General features: G+C 38.5%; 1 protein-coding gene across 1 annotated transcript; it reads left to right on the plus strand.

Moving 5' to 3' along the window:
• Positions 1–354: 354 nt before the first annotated feature.
• On the plus strand, positions 355–18,841 carry LOC146487087 (transmembrane protein 214-B-like). The gene is made up of 20 exons (XM_085092091.1): positions 355–520; positions 2,017–2,273; positions 2,995–3,060; positions 4,716–4,803; positions 4,993–5,124; positions 5,653–5,735; positions 6,912–7,017; positions 7,799–7,880; positions 8,518–8,625; positions 9,019–9,058; positions 9,167–9,268; positions 9,906–9,997; positions 10,846–10,891; positions 11,827–11,907; positions 12,404–12,436; positions 15,213–15,336; positions 15,834–15,930; positions 16,131–16,299; positions 16,702–17,063; positions 18,487–18,841. The coding sequence occupies exons 1-20, from the start codon at positions 376–378 to the stop codon at positions 18,557–18,559; spliced, it is 2,286 nt and encodes a 761-aa protein (XP_084948217.1). The 5' UTR covers positions 355–375; the 3' UTR covers positions 18,560–18,841.
• Positions 18,842–20,415: the final 1,574 nt, after the last annotated feature.

Genomic DNA, 20,415 nt, shown 5'->3' on the forward strand with positions numbered 1-20,415 from the left:
TCAGTATAGTTTGTTCTTCCTACGAGAAAAACCTTAATATTTTCTTCCCGATGTTGTAAGAGTAATTTTATTTCACGTTTCAAAACAGGTTCTTTGTCAAATAATTGAGACGCTTTGTACAAACTACACCAGGCTCCTGATACACTAAAAAGCGCTGTGTCAGTGCCCCTTAAATCTTGAAAAACTTAAAATGTGTTTTGCTTTCAAAATTAAAACATTTGAGTTTTTTATGATGAATTTTGTGCATTGTATAAAAATGGGCTTCTGTTTTTCGGCAATTTCGTGTCCGAAATCTTTTCGGGAGTAGCGGTACGGCGGGAAAACTTTGGCGGGAAATTTGAGATAGTCCTGAGAGTCACGTGGTAAAGACTTCCCATGATTCCTTGGCAATTATACAAATCCAAAATGGCGTCCAATGGCAAATGGGAAGTGGTTGGTAAAGGCGGAAAGAAAAGAACCCCAAATGAAGGGAAAAAGAACAAAGTCAAGGCTTCTGATATGCCTAAAGCAGAGATTATCAGTAAGTCAATAAACTGTGTTACTCACAAAGTCTTCAACTAACAAAATGGCGTCGTGTTTCATATTAACGCCACGTATACAAGTAGGCTTCTGAAAACAATACAGTCGTATCAGGGAACGCACGGATTTGTTAACCACAGCTTGTTTGTAGTTTCTGTGTCGATTACGATTTGTTCTTTTATGAAGTGTAACAAATTAAACTAATATTCGTGACTAACTGGATACGCATAATTTTAATTCCGTGTCCCATCATATATATTATAACTAGCTTCATTATTAAATTTTAGGCTAATCGGTTTTAAAATACAAATTGATCTGGAAGATTATAACCTGTTATAAGCTTAAGTAAGTCATGGCACTACCTTAAGTATATATACAGTCGAACCTCCCTTTGCGACCACCTCTCGTAAGCGACCACCTCTCATAAGCGACCACTTTTCCAAAATACCAAAAGTTTTCAAGTCAAATCACTATAGGTGGAACCTCTCGTAGGCGACCACCTCTCGTAAGCGACCACCTCCCGTAAGCGACCACTCTTAGAGATGATTGTTTAAAATTTTCTATTGTTTTTAACCTCCCGTAGGCGACCACTTGACACGGCACAATCTGCTGTTTCTCTCACGGGTGGAAATTGACTGTAACATATTGGCCCCCATCATTACAGCGGATGCCGTATTACTAAAAATCCCACAGCTGGAGCTACCGGAAGTGTCTCCCGACATTGAAACAAATGATAACATATACATGCACTATGGTACACTGAAATAAACTTTAATCAGGTTGAATCCCTCATAGGAAAAAAGCTCACTTATCTGGTAAATAGCATGCATGTACATGCACGACCGGTGATGACTCTCTCAACCTTGTATTATTCAAAAGAAAAATTGCGGCGATAAAGAACGTCAACTGGATTATGTAACAAACAAGCAAACGCCAAAGTTGTTGATGTGTTACGCTTGAAATGTAACACTGGGGCAAAAATGCCGTTTACTGTTTGGTCCTAAATCAGGCAGTCTAAAGAAAAGCTTTACTTAGGGTTTCGATAAGCAAGGGCAAGAGCCGTTAGGTGTCTGCAATTACCATCATGTAAATTACCCGGAATCTAGACCTCCCCCCACCCCCCCCCCCCCTTTGTGATCTGACCTCTGGTAAGCGACCACATATCCTTGACATTATGGGTGGTCGCTTACGGGAGGTTCGACTGTATTTGGGAACTCAAGTACAAATAATTGTAGAGTTTACCTTACCATGCCTTGTTGGTTACTATAACAACATAGTCAGGATATTAAAAATATGTATGGTTTCTTTTGTATTTTTTTGGTTTGCTCTAGGTTCAGAGAAATGTAAATAAGGTTACAAAGTATTCTAAAATCACTCCAAAGCTAGCGATATTGCTGGAGTGAATTTGCAACTTCAGTGATTTGAATGAGTGTACCTTTAAAACTCAGCTACAAATATTTTAGGCAAGTTGTTAATGACAATTTAATTTTTTTATAGATCCTTTAGCGGAGTCCAAAACAATTTACCAGGCACTGAAGCAGCCAAAAGGAACAGTTGCTGATGTTGGAAATGGACACGTAAAACATACATCGGATGTTCCAGATGAGTTGCCAGCAGTGTTAGCGGACAGAGTCCCTGAGCAGGCTCCAGAGGTGAAGAAACCCATTACTGGCTTTATTGGCAGCAAGAAAAAACCAGTGTCAACCAAACCTCAGAAGACAGATGAAGAGTTCCTACGGGAGGCTCTAGCAAAGGTTCTCATTCATATATTGAAGGGCATACTGCAATTCCTTGAGCAATAGCATACGTTTATTTTTTTTCCGTCTGCCCGAAGATGCGGTGATGATTCAAGGGAGGGCTATTTTTCAAGGAATATGTTTTGGCTATTTATTAGGACCTGATTTTGGTCATTACAAAAAAGCTTGTAAAGCACTTTTAAAGCGTTACAAAAGCTTTTTGACAGTGTTACAAGCTTTCAATTCTATCGCAGAATCCTTTTCAAGTAAGTCAAATGTTAATTTATGTCACATGACTTCAGGTGGTGTGAGTCACATGACAAACTGTCCAAAAATACTGCTGGTAGTTCTCAACAGCTGTCAAGTACAGTGTTGTTTAGGATGCAGCACATGTTCAATATGGTTCTTATCAGTGTGTTCACTTGTGTGATACCGCTATTCAAGGGTGGTGCTTAATATGTGAAGGCACTAACCACTTTTTCAGAACAAGGTCAATCAAATGTACATGCACACATGTTAGAGCTTGATTTTAATGCTGAGCTAAGTAATAACTGGTCCCCCATAGTGTGAACATGGTCAAGAGAATAGATTGCAAAAAAAAATATAGAGAATATCACTGTTAATCGGCTTCAAGTATTTTATTTTTGCCTGCTGTAACTGTAGAGAATAAATTATAATTCAAATCTTTATAGAGATGACCTCCATCATCATAAATAATAAAATGCTCTTTTTATTTCAGGTGGATCTTGATGAGTTGACCGCCATGCTGACAAATCTGGAGGCCTCTTTTCCTAATAACCCCTCAGTAAGTAGCTTCATTGGTTGTTACAGTCATGCATGTAATGGAGTGCTGTTCAGATACTTCAGTTTGAACCCAGCAATTGCTTGAAACCCCAGGGTTGCAATATAAGGCAGCTGTTCAGCTGATTTGTCATAGCAAGACATCTGTTCAGCTGAACCACTAGTCACTGGGTTACTAAATAAACACATCATAGACTTTGTCCCATGCTCCTTGCAGGCTCTTATTTTAAAGCAATAAAATAATAATAACTGTTTTAAGAATGCAATAAGGGTCTCTGTGCATTTAGAAATGAGTTAAAATGTTAATAATAACTACAACAAAGTTAGTTACACATGTAACATTTTCTCTAAAAAGGCACCGAAAAAGTTATAAGTAAATATAATTAAAAATATTTTACTCCATAATTTCCTAAAGAGATAAGTTGGTAATGAAGCTTTATCCATACTGCCATCAGGGTATGGAACATCTTACCAGAAGATAATATTATTATTTTTATTGTTGGTGTAATTAAGAACTCCAGAAATATTCAAGTCTTCACCTCTTGATCTCCAGAACCGAACTGTTTGTTATCGCTATTTGTTCCTTGCTTATACATGTGCTGCTAGTTTGTATTTATATGCATTTAAACATAGAGCCTCTGCGGAACCACTGATTGGCCTGCTGTCCAGAGCCATCGCCCCACAGTTGGCCATTTTTCACTTCTGTTTATATAAAAATAAACAAATAAATAAAAAAACAAACACACAAATGTACAAAAAATTTAATCATGTTGTTTCCTTATGTGTTTCCCCATGTGCCTCTACCAGTCCGGTAAAAAGTTCTAAAAATGAGGAACAGCAAACGAAAAAAGTGTTATTTTTTCATATTGTTGTTTTAGCCCAATGTCTTTACTTTCCACTGTGCTGTGACCTTATTCAAGGATGTCAGTACAGCCAGTTGTTCTGACTTATAAATTTTGCAGATAGTTCTTGAAAAGGTCCTAAACTTATTTCCTCAAGTATACCATAAACAATGTTGACTGTACACAAGAGTCTTTGAGACTTGTTTTAATCCTGACTCTCAACACTGTTCAGGGAGGGAGGGGGAGTAAAGATATTTGATATTTTGAAGTAAAAAAGTACATTCCTTTCAACCTCTTGGACACTTAATGGTTTTTTTCTGCAATTATTGCAGAAAAAACATTGGGTCTGTTTGCTCAAACTCTTTCAAGTGCATGTTACACATGGGTTTCAAAATGCAAAACAAGAGCAGTCTTGAGTGGGGTCTGGCGAAAGAGGCAATATTTTAACTTTTTTAAAAATCATGACCATTGTCTTTAGAACTGATATTTTCTTTGTGGTTATTATTCATTTCTTCGAGATGTCTTTTAAAAGTAATCACTATTAATCACACGCTACTTATACTGGGCTAGTCAATGTCAAGCCATGATGTAAATAACTTACTGGTATTACAATTCTGCTACCGCCATATAAGATATTGGCTTTCCAGGGGACCCAGAAACCTCACATGGTTACACACCTAATTTTTGACTGTGACTTGTTAATTTTCACCATTTTGGATGTTAGTGTTTGTGCTTTGGTTTTCATTTTGGCAGCACTCTTGGACTTTGTCTAATGTTTGACTAATTTGAATTTTCTTTGCTGTTGTGTACACTGTAGATTTGGTTGACTGATATTGGCGCTCACCTTCAATTCAAGCTCAAGGGTGTACCCCAGAAGGATCCTGTGTTTGAAGGAAAACCAGCAGGTATTGGTTGTGGTTCATTTTCATTTGTACATTAACATTTTACATACAGTGTCAACTGCGAAAGAATTAACTTCGCTGTAGTTTGAATATTATTGAAATCAATAAATTACATGTAAAATAAGCACGTTGTAGGACTTTGTCCTGAAAGCGTCACATTTATTCAATGGTTTCTTCAAATTTCTTTTCCAGACTATCCCATGTGCCTGTTACCTTCTCATCTCGAGACCTTTTTCCTTGACTTGTTGAAAAAGTGCACAGACCCAACACTGAAATTGATCTACCAACGCTCAGTGGAAAACATGGTTCAGGAACTTAGTAAAGGTAATATAACATTGTATCTCGAGTGTATACTAAAGTACATGAAAACCTTTCATTCTAGCAAGAGGGGGCGGAGGGGAGGGGTGGTAGCTAAAACTTTAAAAACTCTAAAACTTCATTTTGCAAAAAAAGGAAAAGAGAGAGAGAGAGAAAGAAACATTGCAACAGCCGGCAAGTACTGTAGAATAGCTTTCATTTGAATAGCCAAACTTTATGATCTCATCCATAGACTCAAAACTTGTACAGCATAATAAACAGCACCAGAGGAAAGTACTGCTCAGTAGCTTTCATTTGAATGGTCACACTTTGGGATTTATTCCACAGATTCCAAAGGTGGAACGACCTTGTACAGCATAATACACTGTAACAAACATCACCACAGGTAGTTCTGTTTTGTAGCTTTCAACTGAATGGTCACCCTTTAGGACTTCAGTTAGAACCATCTTGTAAAGCTTAATTAATAGCCCCAAAGGAAAGTGTGCAGGTAGGGACCATGAGTATGAAGCTGTTTTTTTTTTTAACTATTTGTAGGCTCATCTGCTTATGGTGACCAGATAATGGTACAGTGTATTGTACAGCGTCATCCACAGATCACTTTAGAAAACATAAAGGAGGTAATGTTATGAATATGAATAATACAGTAATAATGATAATAATAATAATTGTCCTCTCCCAGTGCATGGCTTTTCAAGGATAATGAAACAAACCAGACAGAAACAGAATCACACAACTGACAGGAGGCAGACCAGGTGTGCCAGACACAAGTGTGATCCCCTATAAAACACTTGACCATGCTGCCTTCATAGTCCAAACAGTTTGACAGTTAAAACTAATAAAAAAATTATTGTTATATTAGGGAGTATGGTTGGTGAATTGATAGCTTTGTATCCCTCACTCTGCTGTCGGTTCTTGCCTTCCCATGCTGATGTGGGATCCAGGGCTTACAAGTTTGTTAGTCTTTCAGTAGAGAGGTTAAGAATGACATTTAAGGCAAATGGCAAACGTGAGATATGACCACCTGACCATGTTAATCCTATATTTGCCGTTTGCTGTTTTCAGTTTCTCTGTCAAATTGAGTAGTTTTGCATTATATAAGCATCAAAGGCCAGAATTACTTTGCGCTATTCTCATCTTTGTACTCTTTATCTCAAGAAAACATAAATGCGAACCTCACGTTTGCCATTTGCCTTAAATGCGATTTTTAATCTCTCTAATGACTAACACCCAGGCCCACCTCCATGGGAGGGGGGTGGGGAGGGGGAGTACTAGAATCTGACCACATGAATTTTGGACATTGTTTTGTAACTCTATAATGTTAATGCATAAGCCATCAAACTCTGCAGCTTAATCTAAAATTATTTTATCTAGGAACAGTAATAATAATATTAGTCATTGTTTATGGCAGTCATGGTTGACAAGAATATTTCCTAAAATTAATGTTGCATTTTCCTGTTTTTCAGTTAACAATTTTTAACTTTCTTGTGGTGGCATTTACATTTTTAGATGATTTAAGTATTCATTTGATTACTTTTGAGTGGTTTTCTAAAGTTTTGAAAAAATTAAAAAACATTAAGATGGCAGATAGCATCATGGCATTATTTTCACATTGTATGATGTCATTAGTTGATTTTTCAGACAGAAAACATTTTCGGATACCCTAAAGTTTCCTAGCTGAATAGGGTACAGAGAAAAATAATGAAATAATCCATGCTTACGTTTGCAATGAGACATTTGATGATTTACTGTAAGTTTGTGCAACAGTTTTTTTAAGACATCATTGCCACCCACAGGTACAGGAAATGCTTGCTGCACGTAAAACTCGCACACGTGAAGCCTTGGCGTTGATGTGGTGTGCAGGACAACTGCCAGGAAAGAATCTAGCCCAGGGATTGAGAGGTTTGTGGTCTTTTGTTTAAGGTGATTCCGCTAAAAAAGAAGGAGTATTTAAAATTGTATAAGACTTGGTCAAGTTCATGACTATGTTATGAGCATTACAAAAATGCAATAAAAAATGGGGGTCACCGTGCTCGTTTTTGTGCAACCTGGATGGCTATTATAGTAAATAGATGACCCACCAGGTTTATGTTAGGAACGCTAGTAATCAGAAAAGGGAACTATAATTTCTAGAAAAATTAATTTCTTGCATTAGAATATTGAAGCAGTTCAACAAAATTTACTTTAATCTTACACAACAAACTATTTTCATTGAACTGGAATTAAGATTATGAAAGAAATTAAAGATTTTGCTGCGTGTGCACGTAAGCAGCACTACCTAAATATGTGCTTTTTAAAGCATTCAAATAAAAATATCTCAAAGTAGAGTATTAAACTTTTCTTTAAATCGCGACATATAGTGGTCAACCGTGTGACATTTAAATTGATGCATTAAAAAATGGGGGTCACCGTGCTCGTTTAGAAGAAAAGGACCATTTATTTTCCTGCCGAGCTTAACCTCAAGGAAATCCCGTAATGTTGTGTGTGCGCGCGCTAAATGACGCAAAAAATTATGCGCAGCAAGGATTCGCAATGCAATTCAATGGAATCACCTTAAAAGGTTTAATTGCACTAGATTAGCAATTAAATCTCCTGCTGTCAGCCTTTGGCATTTCTTATGCACTCTGATCTTAAGGAAAATCCGTCAGAGCTATTTATACTTATTCACTGTTTTGAATTTCAGTTTGGATGGATGTCATGATGCCTCATCTAAACATCAAGCAGCTGACAAAGTATTCTGTTTCTTACTTGGAAAATCTTCTCAGGTGGATATTACATTATTTTAGTTTGTATTTCCCACTCCAGAAACTGGAAGAAGACTGTTATGGGAAATGGATTGTGGGATCCTTTGGGCAGGCGATTGGACATCGCGCAAACAAATAAGTGCATTTTTCATCATTTTCTTAGGGTAGCATAGCTTTTGTTAAATAGTTTTCACCTAAAAGAGTATTTCCTTTACAACTGACCGCTGAGAAATGCACTTATTCATCAGTGCAATTTCCATCCATATACCCAAACGATCCCTCACTTGTACCAGTCTCCTGTCGTTTCCGGAGTGTGGAATTGGAACTGATCTCAACTGTAGTTACTATATCATCTGAAACTTTTACTCTACCATAGACAAGGTGTGTTTTTGGGATTCTCTGAGGTCAAATGGCCCTTCTTGTGGTATAAAGACTGTTTTAAAAAACAAGGTACACGAAAAAGGTTCCTTTACAAATTTGGGACATGGGAAAACACCACTGAGATTCAATCCACAGAGAAACTGAGAAAAGGTCTGGATAGTAGCAGATATGTTGATATTCTAAGAAACCACACAACACGTTTTAAATTTGAAAACATGTTTCGACAGAAACTGAGAACAAGTCAAGAGTTTAGAGTTTACTACTTTGTTCTCAGCAGCACTTGCAAGTCAACAAGTAACCAAGACACTCTTATTGAAGCCAAGGATTTCTTTGATGTGATGGAACTGGCATTTTCTTCATCATCGCCGCTTGCTGGTAATCCAAGGTAAAGAATAAACACTTTGGTTTGGTTCAGGTATCAGACAGGGCTTTAACAACATTTCTTTAAAGTTAAACAAAAGTACTAATGTGTACAGATTTGTTTTCACGTTAGAACTTTTTTTTAGCTTTTAACATAGAAGTAAAGAAATCATTACAAACATCACTTGACAGTTGGGTCACTTTTTTGGTTAAAGTCATATGCTTGTTGAGTGAATTCTTACCCTCAAATCACAAAGTAAACATGGAACTACATTTTTGACACAAGAACCAGTCTGTATGCATACCAAATTAGAGTGAATTCAAAGAAATTTGGATGCCAAGGCCGAACCATCACTTATTTTGTTTTTACACCAGGCCCTTTTATTTTTAACAGCATTTGTGTTTCTATATTTTGTAGCTTGCAACGAAAGATGTTGTCTCTTTACCCACATGTGAAGGTATATCTGTGAAGTTCACTTTGATATCTGGATCAATTATGACTGTTACAAAACAATTTGATTTTTGTAGCATTGTAACTAAGTGAAATCATTTTGTTCCATTTTCAGAGGCTGTCACTTGGTGCTGAGTCCAGAACTCTAAGCAGGCAGTATTTTCCACGTCTTCTTGGGTGTCTCAGCAGCGAACTTTCACTAGAATATCAAACAGAGGTAAACCAAGTTTAATTTGGCAAATATTAATTTCTTGTGCACAGCGAAATGATCTTGGAAAGACCTGCCCTTTGAAGGAGTGAAATAATGCCCCCGCCAATAGGACACTTAATCTATTTCCCTTCCAACTTTTGGAAAATTTTCCCTTTGTACTTTTAAGGTCAAGTTGATATCTTACGGCAACTCATGACACTGAGAACTGCAAATTCAGCTATAGTTCAGGGGTACCTATACCTGATATGTACAAGGAACAGGAAAATTTTAAATGCTTTGTTTCTTCGCGTTGGAAACTTCTCAAATCTTATCAGTGGTCTCCCCCATCTGTGCTGGTGTGATTTATAGCACACTCCAGAAAGTACATTGATAATATTTTAATAATGGCCTACCTCTTGTGGTCTCCTTATTCATAGTTACACTGTATCAATTTAGAAAATGTGGCATTTCCCTCAATCAGTAAAGGGCAAAAAAAGATAGTAGCAGAGAGCTGCAGTAAGTTGAGAATGATGTACTATTCAGTCAGTTAGTGACACAAGCATACTTGGAAGCGTTTGTGACATCATTATTTCTAGTGATGGCATCCAGCTATTGGGGCTCAAAGGGTTAATGGACATTCATGGTTTTGTGTTTTATGTTGTAGGTTTTGAGTTGCCTGATGTTTTGTTTGGAAAAGGATGCTGAATGCTTTACCAAATGGGAGAGCAGCTATATAGCAACCTTACCACAATCAGGGTAAGCCAAGCAGTGATCAGAAGCTAGTTTCTTCTAAAGTAACAATGAAAGGTCTGAGGCACTAGGTCTGTAAAAATGCATGAAAATCACTAAAGGGAATTTGAGGGTTGATCATTCCAGGGCTAAAGAACTTGACGTGGAGAAATCTTACACCAACAAAAGTCAAATGGTTTCTAATATACAAAATTAAAATCATAATGTACAAATATTTCAGGGTCCTCCTGATTCCATCGTCTAGTTTGATATTCTTCTTACATGTAAATTTAATAAGGATGTCGAAGGATGACATGGCATTGTTAAGGACGGTGCCTACTAATACCGAAGTATTTTTGTGCGGTTTATGACTATGCGGGAAAAGCAGATCTCAGCAAGGCCTATTGGAATCCAAAAAGAAAATTGGGGGTAACCACGCATTTTTCAGAGATAATTAAGCGGTAATATCTCTAAAAAACGCCAAAATATAAAGCAATGTATGGGATTTTTTCCTAAATTGAAGCTTAACTATCTCTGAAAAATGCATGGTTACCCCCAATTTTCTTTTGAGATACCAAAAGCATTTGGTAAGTTCTGCTTTCTCCGTATAGTTTTAAACCGCGCAAAAATATTCCTGTATTAGAAGGCACCACCCATAGGAAACCCGAGTATCTCGCGATGCGCAGAACGTATGCGCAGTAACAATAGTAGGCACCGTCCTTAACTATTTAGTGATACAATGTGATGTAATTTTTACATACTTGTCTGTCTAAAACATCTGTAATATTGTATTGTACACTATAACTTACCTAATTGTTTGCCTTTTTTCGTGTTTCTTAACAGTAGTTAAACTCATGGTTTTTTTTCGTTTTAAGATTGCTTTTAAACCATTTTGTTAATACGTGGGACTCTTTAAGTACGGTAAGTGGATTTGTAAACTTAAGCAATATGGATAAAATATTAATTCAAACAAGCAGTGCATCTACAGAGCTCATTACAATTAATTTTGTTGTAACCCTTTTCCTTTGGTGGTGAGGTATTCTCATCTTCGACCAAGTGTTCCAAGTGACGAGTATTGTACAGCTGTAGCTCTTCTCCAACTGTCTCCAGATCTATTTTAGGGAGGATTTATATTAAAATGAATGAACAAACGAACGAATGGATAGGAAATTACAGAGGAACATCCACAGTTTGGTTATTTATCCACTGTCCCTTGTAATTTGAATTGGAGGAGGAAGAGGGAGGAAATTGGAGAACTCAAAGACTTACACCAAGAGTAGGGAGGGGTACCAGCTATAGACTGAAGCCACTTATGATGCCGAGTCCGGGAATCGAACCCGGGCCACATTGGTGGGAGGCGAGTGGTCTCACCACTGCGCCATCCCTGCCACTCCAACAACATACGCCTCTGGGATAAGATCCGGTTCGGAAGCAGGGATGGTACAGTGGTGAAGCGCTCACCTCCCACTAATGTGGCCTGTGTTCAATTCCTGGACTGAGTTTGTTCTTGTTCTCATCCTTGCTCCGAGAGGTTTTTCTCCGGGTACTCTGGTTTTCCCCTCTCCTCAAAAACCAACATTTCCAAATTCCAATTCGATCTGGATGATTTTCAAGCACTCTATCATGAGATTGTGCGATCACTTCCCGTGTTATTGACAGTAAAGAAATTACTTTACTTTACTCTTGTGAGATCATAAATGACACTGATAGTGTTTCCCATTTGCACCTTCATAAAAATATGCCGATGTCGAGTCTCATCCTTAGTTAATTTGTAAAGTGTATTTGATCACAGAGGTGTTTCATTTTTGCCATATCAGTACATTCCCGTTTTCTCACTGCTTTTCACATTAACACAGGTTCTCAAAAGCAAGATTTTTAACGCTGTTGAAGTGTTCCAAACGAAAACCAACTCACTTTTGGAAAATGGCAAGACAAAGGTAGGTCTTTTTAATTGCCAACTTGCAAAATTAAATCTGCAAAAAATTAAATCTCGGTGTAAAAACCTGTAAAACCTTTGGCAAAGAAACTGCACGAAGCAGTGAAAACAGTAGAGTAGAGTACAGGAAAACTGTAGCTTAGTTGCTTTTGTTCCTGGAGGGATAAAAATATCGTTTTTGCGATGCAAAAAAATATACAGTGAGATGAAATTCGGGGTTTATTTTCTGTCACCTTAATTTTCAGATGGCTGAAGAGTTCAGATAAAATATCCTGTACTGTGTTGCTCGGATTTTCTTTTGAAAGGCTCTAAGACGATCTGAAATAACAGAAATTACTGATTCAACTAAATTGTCTTTTTTAATTTACACTCCTTAGATGCCCTTGGTTCAGGCCACTGCAACTTTGCATGTTATTACTCGTAAATGTGTTTGTCAAAACTGCTAAATTATTTATATTTCAACTAATTCGAGTTCGCTTACGCTCTTTTCACACCAGGCGGGTCTGAACAGCTGTGTGGAAGCTTGTCAGGTGGGTTTAAAATCATCTTCCTTATATCCCACATTAATCTTGATAAATAGGAAACTTTGCTGCCAAGGCTGTCGTTCTTCAACCGCTTCCTTGCCGTAATTAGTAACTGGTGTATTTAGGAGTAGTCAAGCAGGTTGTTTATGTTGACGCCTGTAATATGATATTACCAGCTTTCATCCGTTCAATCACTTGTCAATTATAACGTTTGGACAGCCGATAATGGTCTGTGATTGGTTATGGAGCTGCAGAACCTGATGCGCACGTGATAATTATTGACGGTTTTCGGAGCAGCCTTCAAATAGGGTTCCTAAACTGGGGTTTCCCCGTGCGTTGTGTTTTTGCCAAGCGTCTTGCCGGCTAAATCTTTTGCTAATTTGAAAACAATAGTCGCGAGTGAACGACATTTTTTTTTTATCGTGACAACAGAAGAGAACAAGACGGTGAGTAATAACTAAACGAAGTAAGCCACCTGCTCTATTAGCTGAAGTGAAATACACAAACAAGGCCGTTTGGATTCAATTTCGTGTTGCATTGGGGCGTATATTCTAACGTCCTGGAAACAACACTATTTTGTGAAACTCACTTTTCACGCAACTCTCCAACTGAAATCGCTAAGCTGGGGGTGCGTTTTGTAGGGATATATTCAGAAACTGGAAGGCCTCGAAGTTTTGTAGAACATGTTCAAAGAAATCGACATTGTAACGAGCTCCGGGCGTTCGGTGCTTAGGTTTGAGAATAACAGCATTTTCATTGTATTCTTTCTCCGGAATTTTCAGAACGTTTAAATATCCTCAAGGAAATATGTCATGAAAATCACAATATAAATTTTCTGCGAAAACTCCGCAATCATCGAAATTAATTTGTGCGATAAAATTGTTAAGGTGTTGTAAACCTCCCGAGTATTTTTTAAGCTCGAATTCCCTTTAACGTTTTTTTTTCCTTTTAATTGTTGTTCCTCGCATGTTTTTTTATTCCGTTATAATTGATTATAATTAGTGTTCTTAACCTTTTACAAGAAGGAAACAGTTCCAAGGCTAGAACAACGCAGATGTGCGTCATTTGTCGCACCCGGTAGTGCATTTGTTGTTGAGAATTCCAGTGTAAACTTATAAAACTGTATTTCAAATAATAGTGGGTCCATGCAAAAGCTGGAATTCGCTCTCCCTTAGTTCTTTTCGTTTCGTTTCGTTTAGCTTTGTTCGTTTGTTTTCGCTTCAGTTCAGCTATAAAAGAATTGTCGTGTGCGAGCACAAGCAAGACGCAACTCACAAAGTCAATACAGAATTTAAACAAAACATACTCACGGAACAGGTGGACCGCTTTACTCCCCTTTCAATTAATAAAATTCAGTCTATTTCTTGCGTCGCGAAATTGTCACGAACGAACTCATAGTAGGCTTCAAGCAAACGAGTGTTTTTGTCAATGCAAATCAGTAGTCAGATGGGCTGACTCGGCGGATAGTATCTCCGCCTGGCTTAGTTCAATCTATATGTTGCAGTAGTATTCTATTGCTCCCTAACTCAGTGCTGAGTCTGCTTGCCAGTATATCTCCAGTGTATAGTCTGTGTAGTTAATAATTGATAATTCCGTCATCCAATGTGAATGTGCGAAGCTCATTGGCTTTCTGTGATGTGTTCATGGGCATGCTTTTATTACATCTAAATTGGACTCGTGTAACAGCTTACTTGCTGGTCTTCCTGATTCCGAATTGTCCAAATTACAGTCTGTTCAGAACACTGCTGCTAGATTAGTTAATAGGTCTAAGAAATGTGAACATATAACTCCGGTTCTTCAAAGACTGCACTGGCTTCCAGTCAAGGCCAGAATTGATTTCAAAATCCTAGTTCTTACATACAAAGCGCTTAATAATCTGGCTACAGATTACATATCTGAACTCTTTTGCCCATATCTACCATCACGCCCATTAAGATCTGCTGACCAAAGGCTCTTAGCTACTCCTCGCTATAACACCAAGACATATGGAGCGAGAGCCTTCTCTGTCTATGCTGCCAATGCTTGGAACTCCTTGCCGCTTCAAATAAAGAAGTCCGAGACATTGAACTCTTTTAAATCTTCAGTTAAGACATATTTATTTCGTAAATTTTATCAATTAGAGTAGGTTTTTTAATGTGACTATGAAGTTTCTTTTATATATATATGTATTTTTCTCACATTTGTAATTGGCATTTTTATAGAGTTGTAAAGCATTGAGACTTAGTGTAATGCTTAATTATATATTATTATTATTATTATTATTATTATTATTATTATGATGCCTTGGAACACATTTACACTACGAAAAAAATAGTCTCTTCTCACAGAAGACGTAAACTGCCACATATATACCAATGTCATGATGGTTTACACGAGACGCAAAGTACTCGTATTTTAAAATGACTTTTCATGTCTTCTTCAAGTCACATCCTTTATTTCACTAAGGATTACTTGGAGTCCAGTTCCATCTTAGCAAGAACGCCACTCATATGAGACGTGAACGGCAGGCTATCCAACGAGTATTTCGCTGGATCTGTGCTAGCCTTGGTAGCTAAGTAGCATCTAATCCAAAAAAAAGTGGTAGGGTGAGGGAGGGGGGGGGGGGGGTTGGGGGGTGAGACTGTGGTGTCTCATCATCCTGCAGAAATTGGAGTTTTACTTTTAAGCTCTGCTTGTTTACAAGCCTTGGTTTAATAGTTGACCTTTTATTCCTGCGTAATCTGTGCCCATTTATGGAGAGCCATTGTTGAACTTGTGTTCATATTGTTGTTTGTTTTGTTAGGCTGTGATGGAGAAGAAAGCTAGAAAATCGTCTTTCTTTTCCTGTGGAAAACTTTTCAAGTTAATGTTGTTCTTGTTAGTAGCAGCGATTGCTGTTGACATCTACAAACACAAAAGTTACAAAGGTACTGTTTGTTTTGATTCTGTAAGTGTTGCTGTCCCCTTTCTTCCATCTCTTTTTGCTTAGTTCTTTTCCAGATAGTTTTCTTTTTTAAATTTCTCGGGGTTTTTTTCGCCTAATTTGTCAGAGTTCATTTTATCAATGCACCTTGAAATATCTAGAGGTTCTATTAGAAGCTGGTACCAGGCTACTGGAATCCATTTACTCTGAACATGGTACCTGCCTTTGGAGAGATTTAAAACCACACAACCTACACAAGACAAATTAATGATTGGTGTCCTTCTATTCACCATTGAGAACCCTCCCGCCACAAAAATTAATGAAAACCCACCAAATTTCCCAAACTAACTTTGAAAGAAATTCATGGCTATTTGTCAGGACAATTAGGATCTTGATCGTGGCACTGACTCTCGCACTTTCACTCTTGATAAACGCTAATCTAAATAATTTCAGTGCAAACTTCCCTGAAGCGGCTCACCATCTTGTGTTCTCTTTTAACAGCGAGCAAAACAGCACAGATTGCAAAGGATTATGGTATAGAGCAGGCGGCATTGACAGGATACGGACACGTGACAGGGACATTAAATAAAGCGAACAGGTAGCTAGCAATAGTCCTTTATGGGAATTTATTAATTTACAAATGACCACCGCGTTAAACCTTGTTCTGTGTTAGTAGCTGACTTTTCTTGGACTCCTTTTCATTATAAAAGCTCGTCTAAAATTGTTGAGTCCTCAAACCAGAATAAATCCTCAACTCTGTCATGCTATAATCACCGCTAAACACGCTTGTCTTTTCAGCTGGGTTCAAACAAACTATCCCACATACTACAACAAATTCAGAGAAGTCAGCGATCCAGCCGCCGCGTTCGTCTGGCAGAAGCTGACTGTTGCTGGAGCATTTATAGCAGAAACAACCAAACCTGCAAGAGATTATCTTAATGCCAAAATACCGCAGCTTTTAGAAAAGGTGAGGTGTTCGCTACGACTTGGACACGTTGTGAAACAACACTTTGCGCTTCTGAGATATTGATGATCAGCTGCCCCATTTCTTTCTATACCGTGGGCGATCAGTCTTGTTCACTCCCAACTGGTTTACACCCAGTTTTCCTACTTTCATATTAATACATGACTACTGGTCCCGGAGATATAATGTATTGCAATACATTTTATCCGCTGGATAGCGATTTGTCAACTGGATTAAGTTTTCCGCCCTTTAAACAACTGGGGCCGGATTCTGAAATAAATTTCTATTGTTAATTAACAGATTTTTCTGTGACGTTCATTTTGGTTTTGAGGTCATTCTCAGATTCTGTTATCATGCATTTGTTCTAGAGTAGTCCTTTCTAATTTTGCAAATTCATTCTTTTAGATTGAAACAGAAGGTCCAGTTTACCTTGGGATAGTTCGAGACTACTTGAAGGACTTCTGGGATAAATGGTGGCCCGTAGTTCGTAAATACCTGGTGATAGTTTGGGATTTCCTGGCAGAGAATGTCCCAGTCCTCCTCGCGAAGGCGCAAGAGCTTATAACAAATCTAGCGTACAAGATTTACGAACTCGCCCCAGACTTCTTTTCATCGGTGGCGTCCTGGTTTGCGAAGCTTGGGGAGAAGATTGTGGAGAAGTTGCCTGATGTGATAGCCGTCATTCAAGAGTACGCTATCATAGCTTTCAACTTGGCTGTCAATCTCATTAACAGTGCAGTGGAGTGGCTTCAGAATATGGCTGGAAGGTACGTGCTTGGTAACTCTGTGGAAGATTCATGGCCTTCGCGGCCAAGTGGTTGTCCTGTGCTTCGTACTATACTTTCTTTCAGTTTCTTGTTGTTTTGCCAACTCATGTTGGTAAGGTTTCTGCCTAAGAAAAATTTGTAGTAGAGCACGAGGCCAAAAGAACCCAACTTATAAAAATGTTAGGTGTTACAAGAAATTTAGGCGCCTAGAGCAATACCTTCAGCGTCGCCGACTTCTGCGCCCCTGTTAGGCAACAGCCTTGTAATTCAGTTAGTAAAAAATTATTTATACTCTTGACCTCGAGAATCAACTGCAAATTGTAACAATTGAAGGGGAACGTTTGTGGCCGTAACATGACGTGAGATCTGGTGCATTAAAATTATTTTGCCTTCATAAAGCGACCAACGGCCACCTTTTGTATTCCAACAGTGCCCAGCCTGAAGAGCAGGCGCGTTTTCTGTCCTTTGTTTCACTCGCCGTTTGCTCTCGAGGGGTGCAAAGTGTCATTTTCTTTATCCTGTTTATGCGATAACTCGAAATGTCAGGTGGTTTTAAAGAGAGGCACAAACGTGAAAAAGATACATTCAGAGCTGCCTTGTAAATCTTTATCAAATAGAAGAAAGACCCTCGCAGTTAGTACGCAACTTAAGCGGGTTGCGAAAAGAAAACCTGAAGAAAATTCTGAATTTTTTTCAGGCTTTCTTTTCGCAACTGCCTAAGCTGCGTACTAACTGCGAGGATCTTTCTTCTATTTGATCTTTCATCCGCAGTTCAAAATATATGTCTCATATATTTACATTTATTTGAAAATCTTTAGTTGGTAACCGTTTTTAACCCTTTTTCGTCTTCTAACTCATGTTGCTTTCCTATGTTATAAGGAGTTAGTTTCTAAAAAAAATAGTACTACGTCGGTGGGGAGTGGAAAAGAATGTTTGGTTTTATAAACAGAGTTGATAAGGTAATTTGGCTGGCCACCGTAAAGCACTCAAATCTCGTTGCGATGAAGGTAATTTGACCATGACAGAGTTTGACTGAATTTGACTGTTGATACAGCGGTTTTCAATTGAGTGTCGAACGTAATTTTGCGTTTGGTTTGGTTTTGCTTTACTAAGCTCTGTGATTGGTTAACAAAACCCGCGCCACTTTCTCAACCAGTGGGAATCCAAACCAAAACCAATCGTGTTTTGGGCCGCACGCGTTTTCCCGCGCTTGGCGCCAGTTACATGTATTTGCTTCGAATTCTGATTGGCTCGTTGTGTTGCGATTGGCCAGAGTAATTACTTTGGTTTTGATTATACGACACTCAATTGGAAACCGCTCTAAAACCAAACATTTGCTGTCCTACGTAGTTTTTCACTTTGGTGATGGTCGTGTTAACAGATTCCATTGTATCTAATTACAAGTTTTTCCTCTGTTTTATAGCGCGGAAGTCGAAAACCCGGTTCATCAAAAACCGCCTGTAGCTGAAACCCCACCCAAAAAAGTTCCTCAGTAAGCTAAAAACCACAGCAAGGCGGATGGGAGATCTTCATTCTGAGGGAAGCTAAGGCATGGAACAGCTTTTGAAACATCACACTGCGGTTTATTACAGCACTTGGTTGGAGCAGTGGTTGTTTAGGCTTACCTTGCTTACGTTTGAACATTTGAGTGTGGAGATGGCCAAAAAAGTTTTTTAATGTCATCTCAAGGACGTCATTTTATTATGATTCATCTCACTGGATATTCGCAATTCTACGGACACAAAGACTGAGTTCTCAAAATAAAAGCATTCAATTCACTTGTAGAGTTGTTTATTAGACTACGAGCTGTTACTCTCAGGGGCATTTTAGGGAGGGTGTACTCAGACACTCTTTGGGCTCGTCATGCATTCTCATGGGGGAGGAGAGGCCGGGAGGACTGAGACCAGGTGTGCTGCGGAGAGCTCGAATGAGGCTCATCCCTGAGAGTATGAATTCCCCCCCCCCCCCCCCCAAAAAAAAAAATTTTTTTTTTTTTTTTTTTTTCCTTTTTTTAAACTGACGAGGCCTTGGTGATAATTTACTTTAGTTTTATCAAAAAGAACAAGAGGGAAACAAATACCCGCGCTTTGTATATAAACGAAACAAACTAAAAGTAGAACTTCTTTCCTTCGCTTCACAGAGCTCTTACCACAACTAAACAAAGACATATTTATGCCGTATAGCGACTTGGTGAGAATGTTTTCTTTCTGTTCAGTTCTGCGTGTCAAGAAACAATGGTCCAAGCCTCGCTTCCTTGTTTTTGAAACCAGGCCGTTCCGCGCTTCCAGACTGCTGTGATTTGGGAGATCGCATTTTCCAATATAACGGCGAAGAATGATAAAAAATGCCATCAACTACACTTCCCCAGCCGGCGAGGAAAGTTTATGAAACAAATGTCAGGCATCTGCTGTGTAAATCGGCTGTTATTTTTGTATGTTTAGTTTGCGCTTTGACGAAGGGCTAGCGCTCGATTTATTTTCGCATATTTGGTTTGCGCTCTGACAAAGGGCTAACTTTCGAAACGGAACCTTTTGGATCTCTTTACGGTGGCCAATTTACCTTTAGTTATCAACTCATTTGAAAAAACAAAATATTCGTTTTCACTGCGCCACCGACGCGGTACCACGGCTTCTTTACAAACGAATTCCATCGGTATTCTCGCTGTATGGCAAGGACAAATTGCCAACCTTGTTCCCAGGGCCTTTTCCCTAGGGAAAAGTTCCTGGGAACGAGGTAGGACAAATTGCGTGTGGCGAGGCAGGCTAACTGATGAACTCTGACCGTCTTAAGTGTCAAGTTAAACGGAAAGCTCATGAACTAATGACGATAAAAATAAATAACCACTTGAAAACAACCACAGTAAACTGAAGAGTGATGACGTAGACTGAAGTACAGAAAATGCCATGAATAATCAGTCTGTACAAAACATATGCGAGCAGAAGTTTTCAACCTGATATAGGCTGCACGGTTCACGTTTTCGTTTGAAAGTGATTAATGTGTTGCAAACAAGTTATAATTTTAATCCCATAAAACAGACAGCAAATTTAAACCCTTGGGCTATGCCAGCCCGCCCCAATTGTTTCGCCGGGGTACTCCGTAGGCAAACTGATACGGTCTGAAATTAAAACACAGCCTCACGATCCGTACGGTTTGACAGATCGTAAAGACAATTAATTTTCGGTCCGTATACTGTCTGAAAATTGCATCTGATTATGAGGAATTGAACGTTTAACCTGAGCGACAGCGTGAAGAATATAAGTTGGAAAGTAAACAAAACATAAATATGTTTTCCTCGTTGTTTAGTGTGGGAAACTAAATGATGCGTTTTTTACGAAACAAAACATTACAATCA

The sequence above is a fragment of the Pavona decussata genome, unplaced genomic scaffold (genome assembly GCF_977016875.1).
Source record: "Pavona decussata unplaced genomic scaffold, jaPavDecu1.1 SCAFFOLD_19, whole genome shotgun sequence".
Lineage (NCBI taxonomy): Eukaryota > Metazoa > Cnidaria > Anthozoa > Scleractinia > Agariciidae > Pavona > Pavona decussata.

What these genes read in the sequence shown, in the direction of transcription:
- LOC146487087 (XM_085092091.1), top strand. Translation starts at nt 376, where the DNA reads ATGATTCCTTGGCAATTATACAAATCCAAAATGGCGTCCAATGGCAAA. An exon ending in GTTTGAAGGAAAACCAGCAG is followed by an intron (nt 4,804 to 4,992) that starts GTATTGGTTGTG and finishes TTTCTTTTCCAG; the next exon opens with ACTATCCCATGTGCCTGTTA. An exon ending in TGGAAAATGGCAAGACAAAG is followed by an intron (nt 11,908 to 12,403) that starts GTAGGTCTTTTT and finishes TTTTCACACCAG; the next exon opens with GCGGGTCTGAACAGCTGTGT.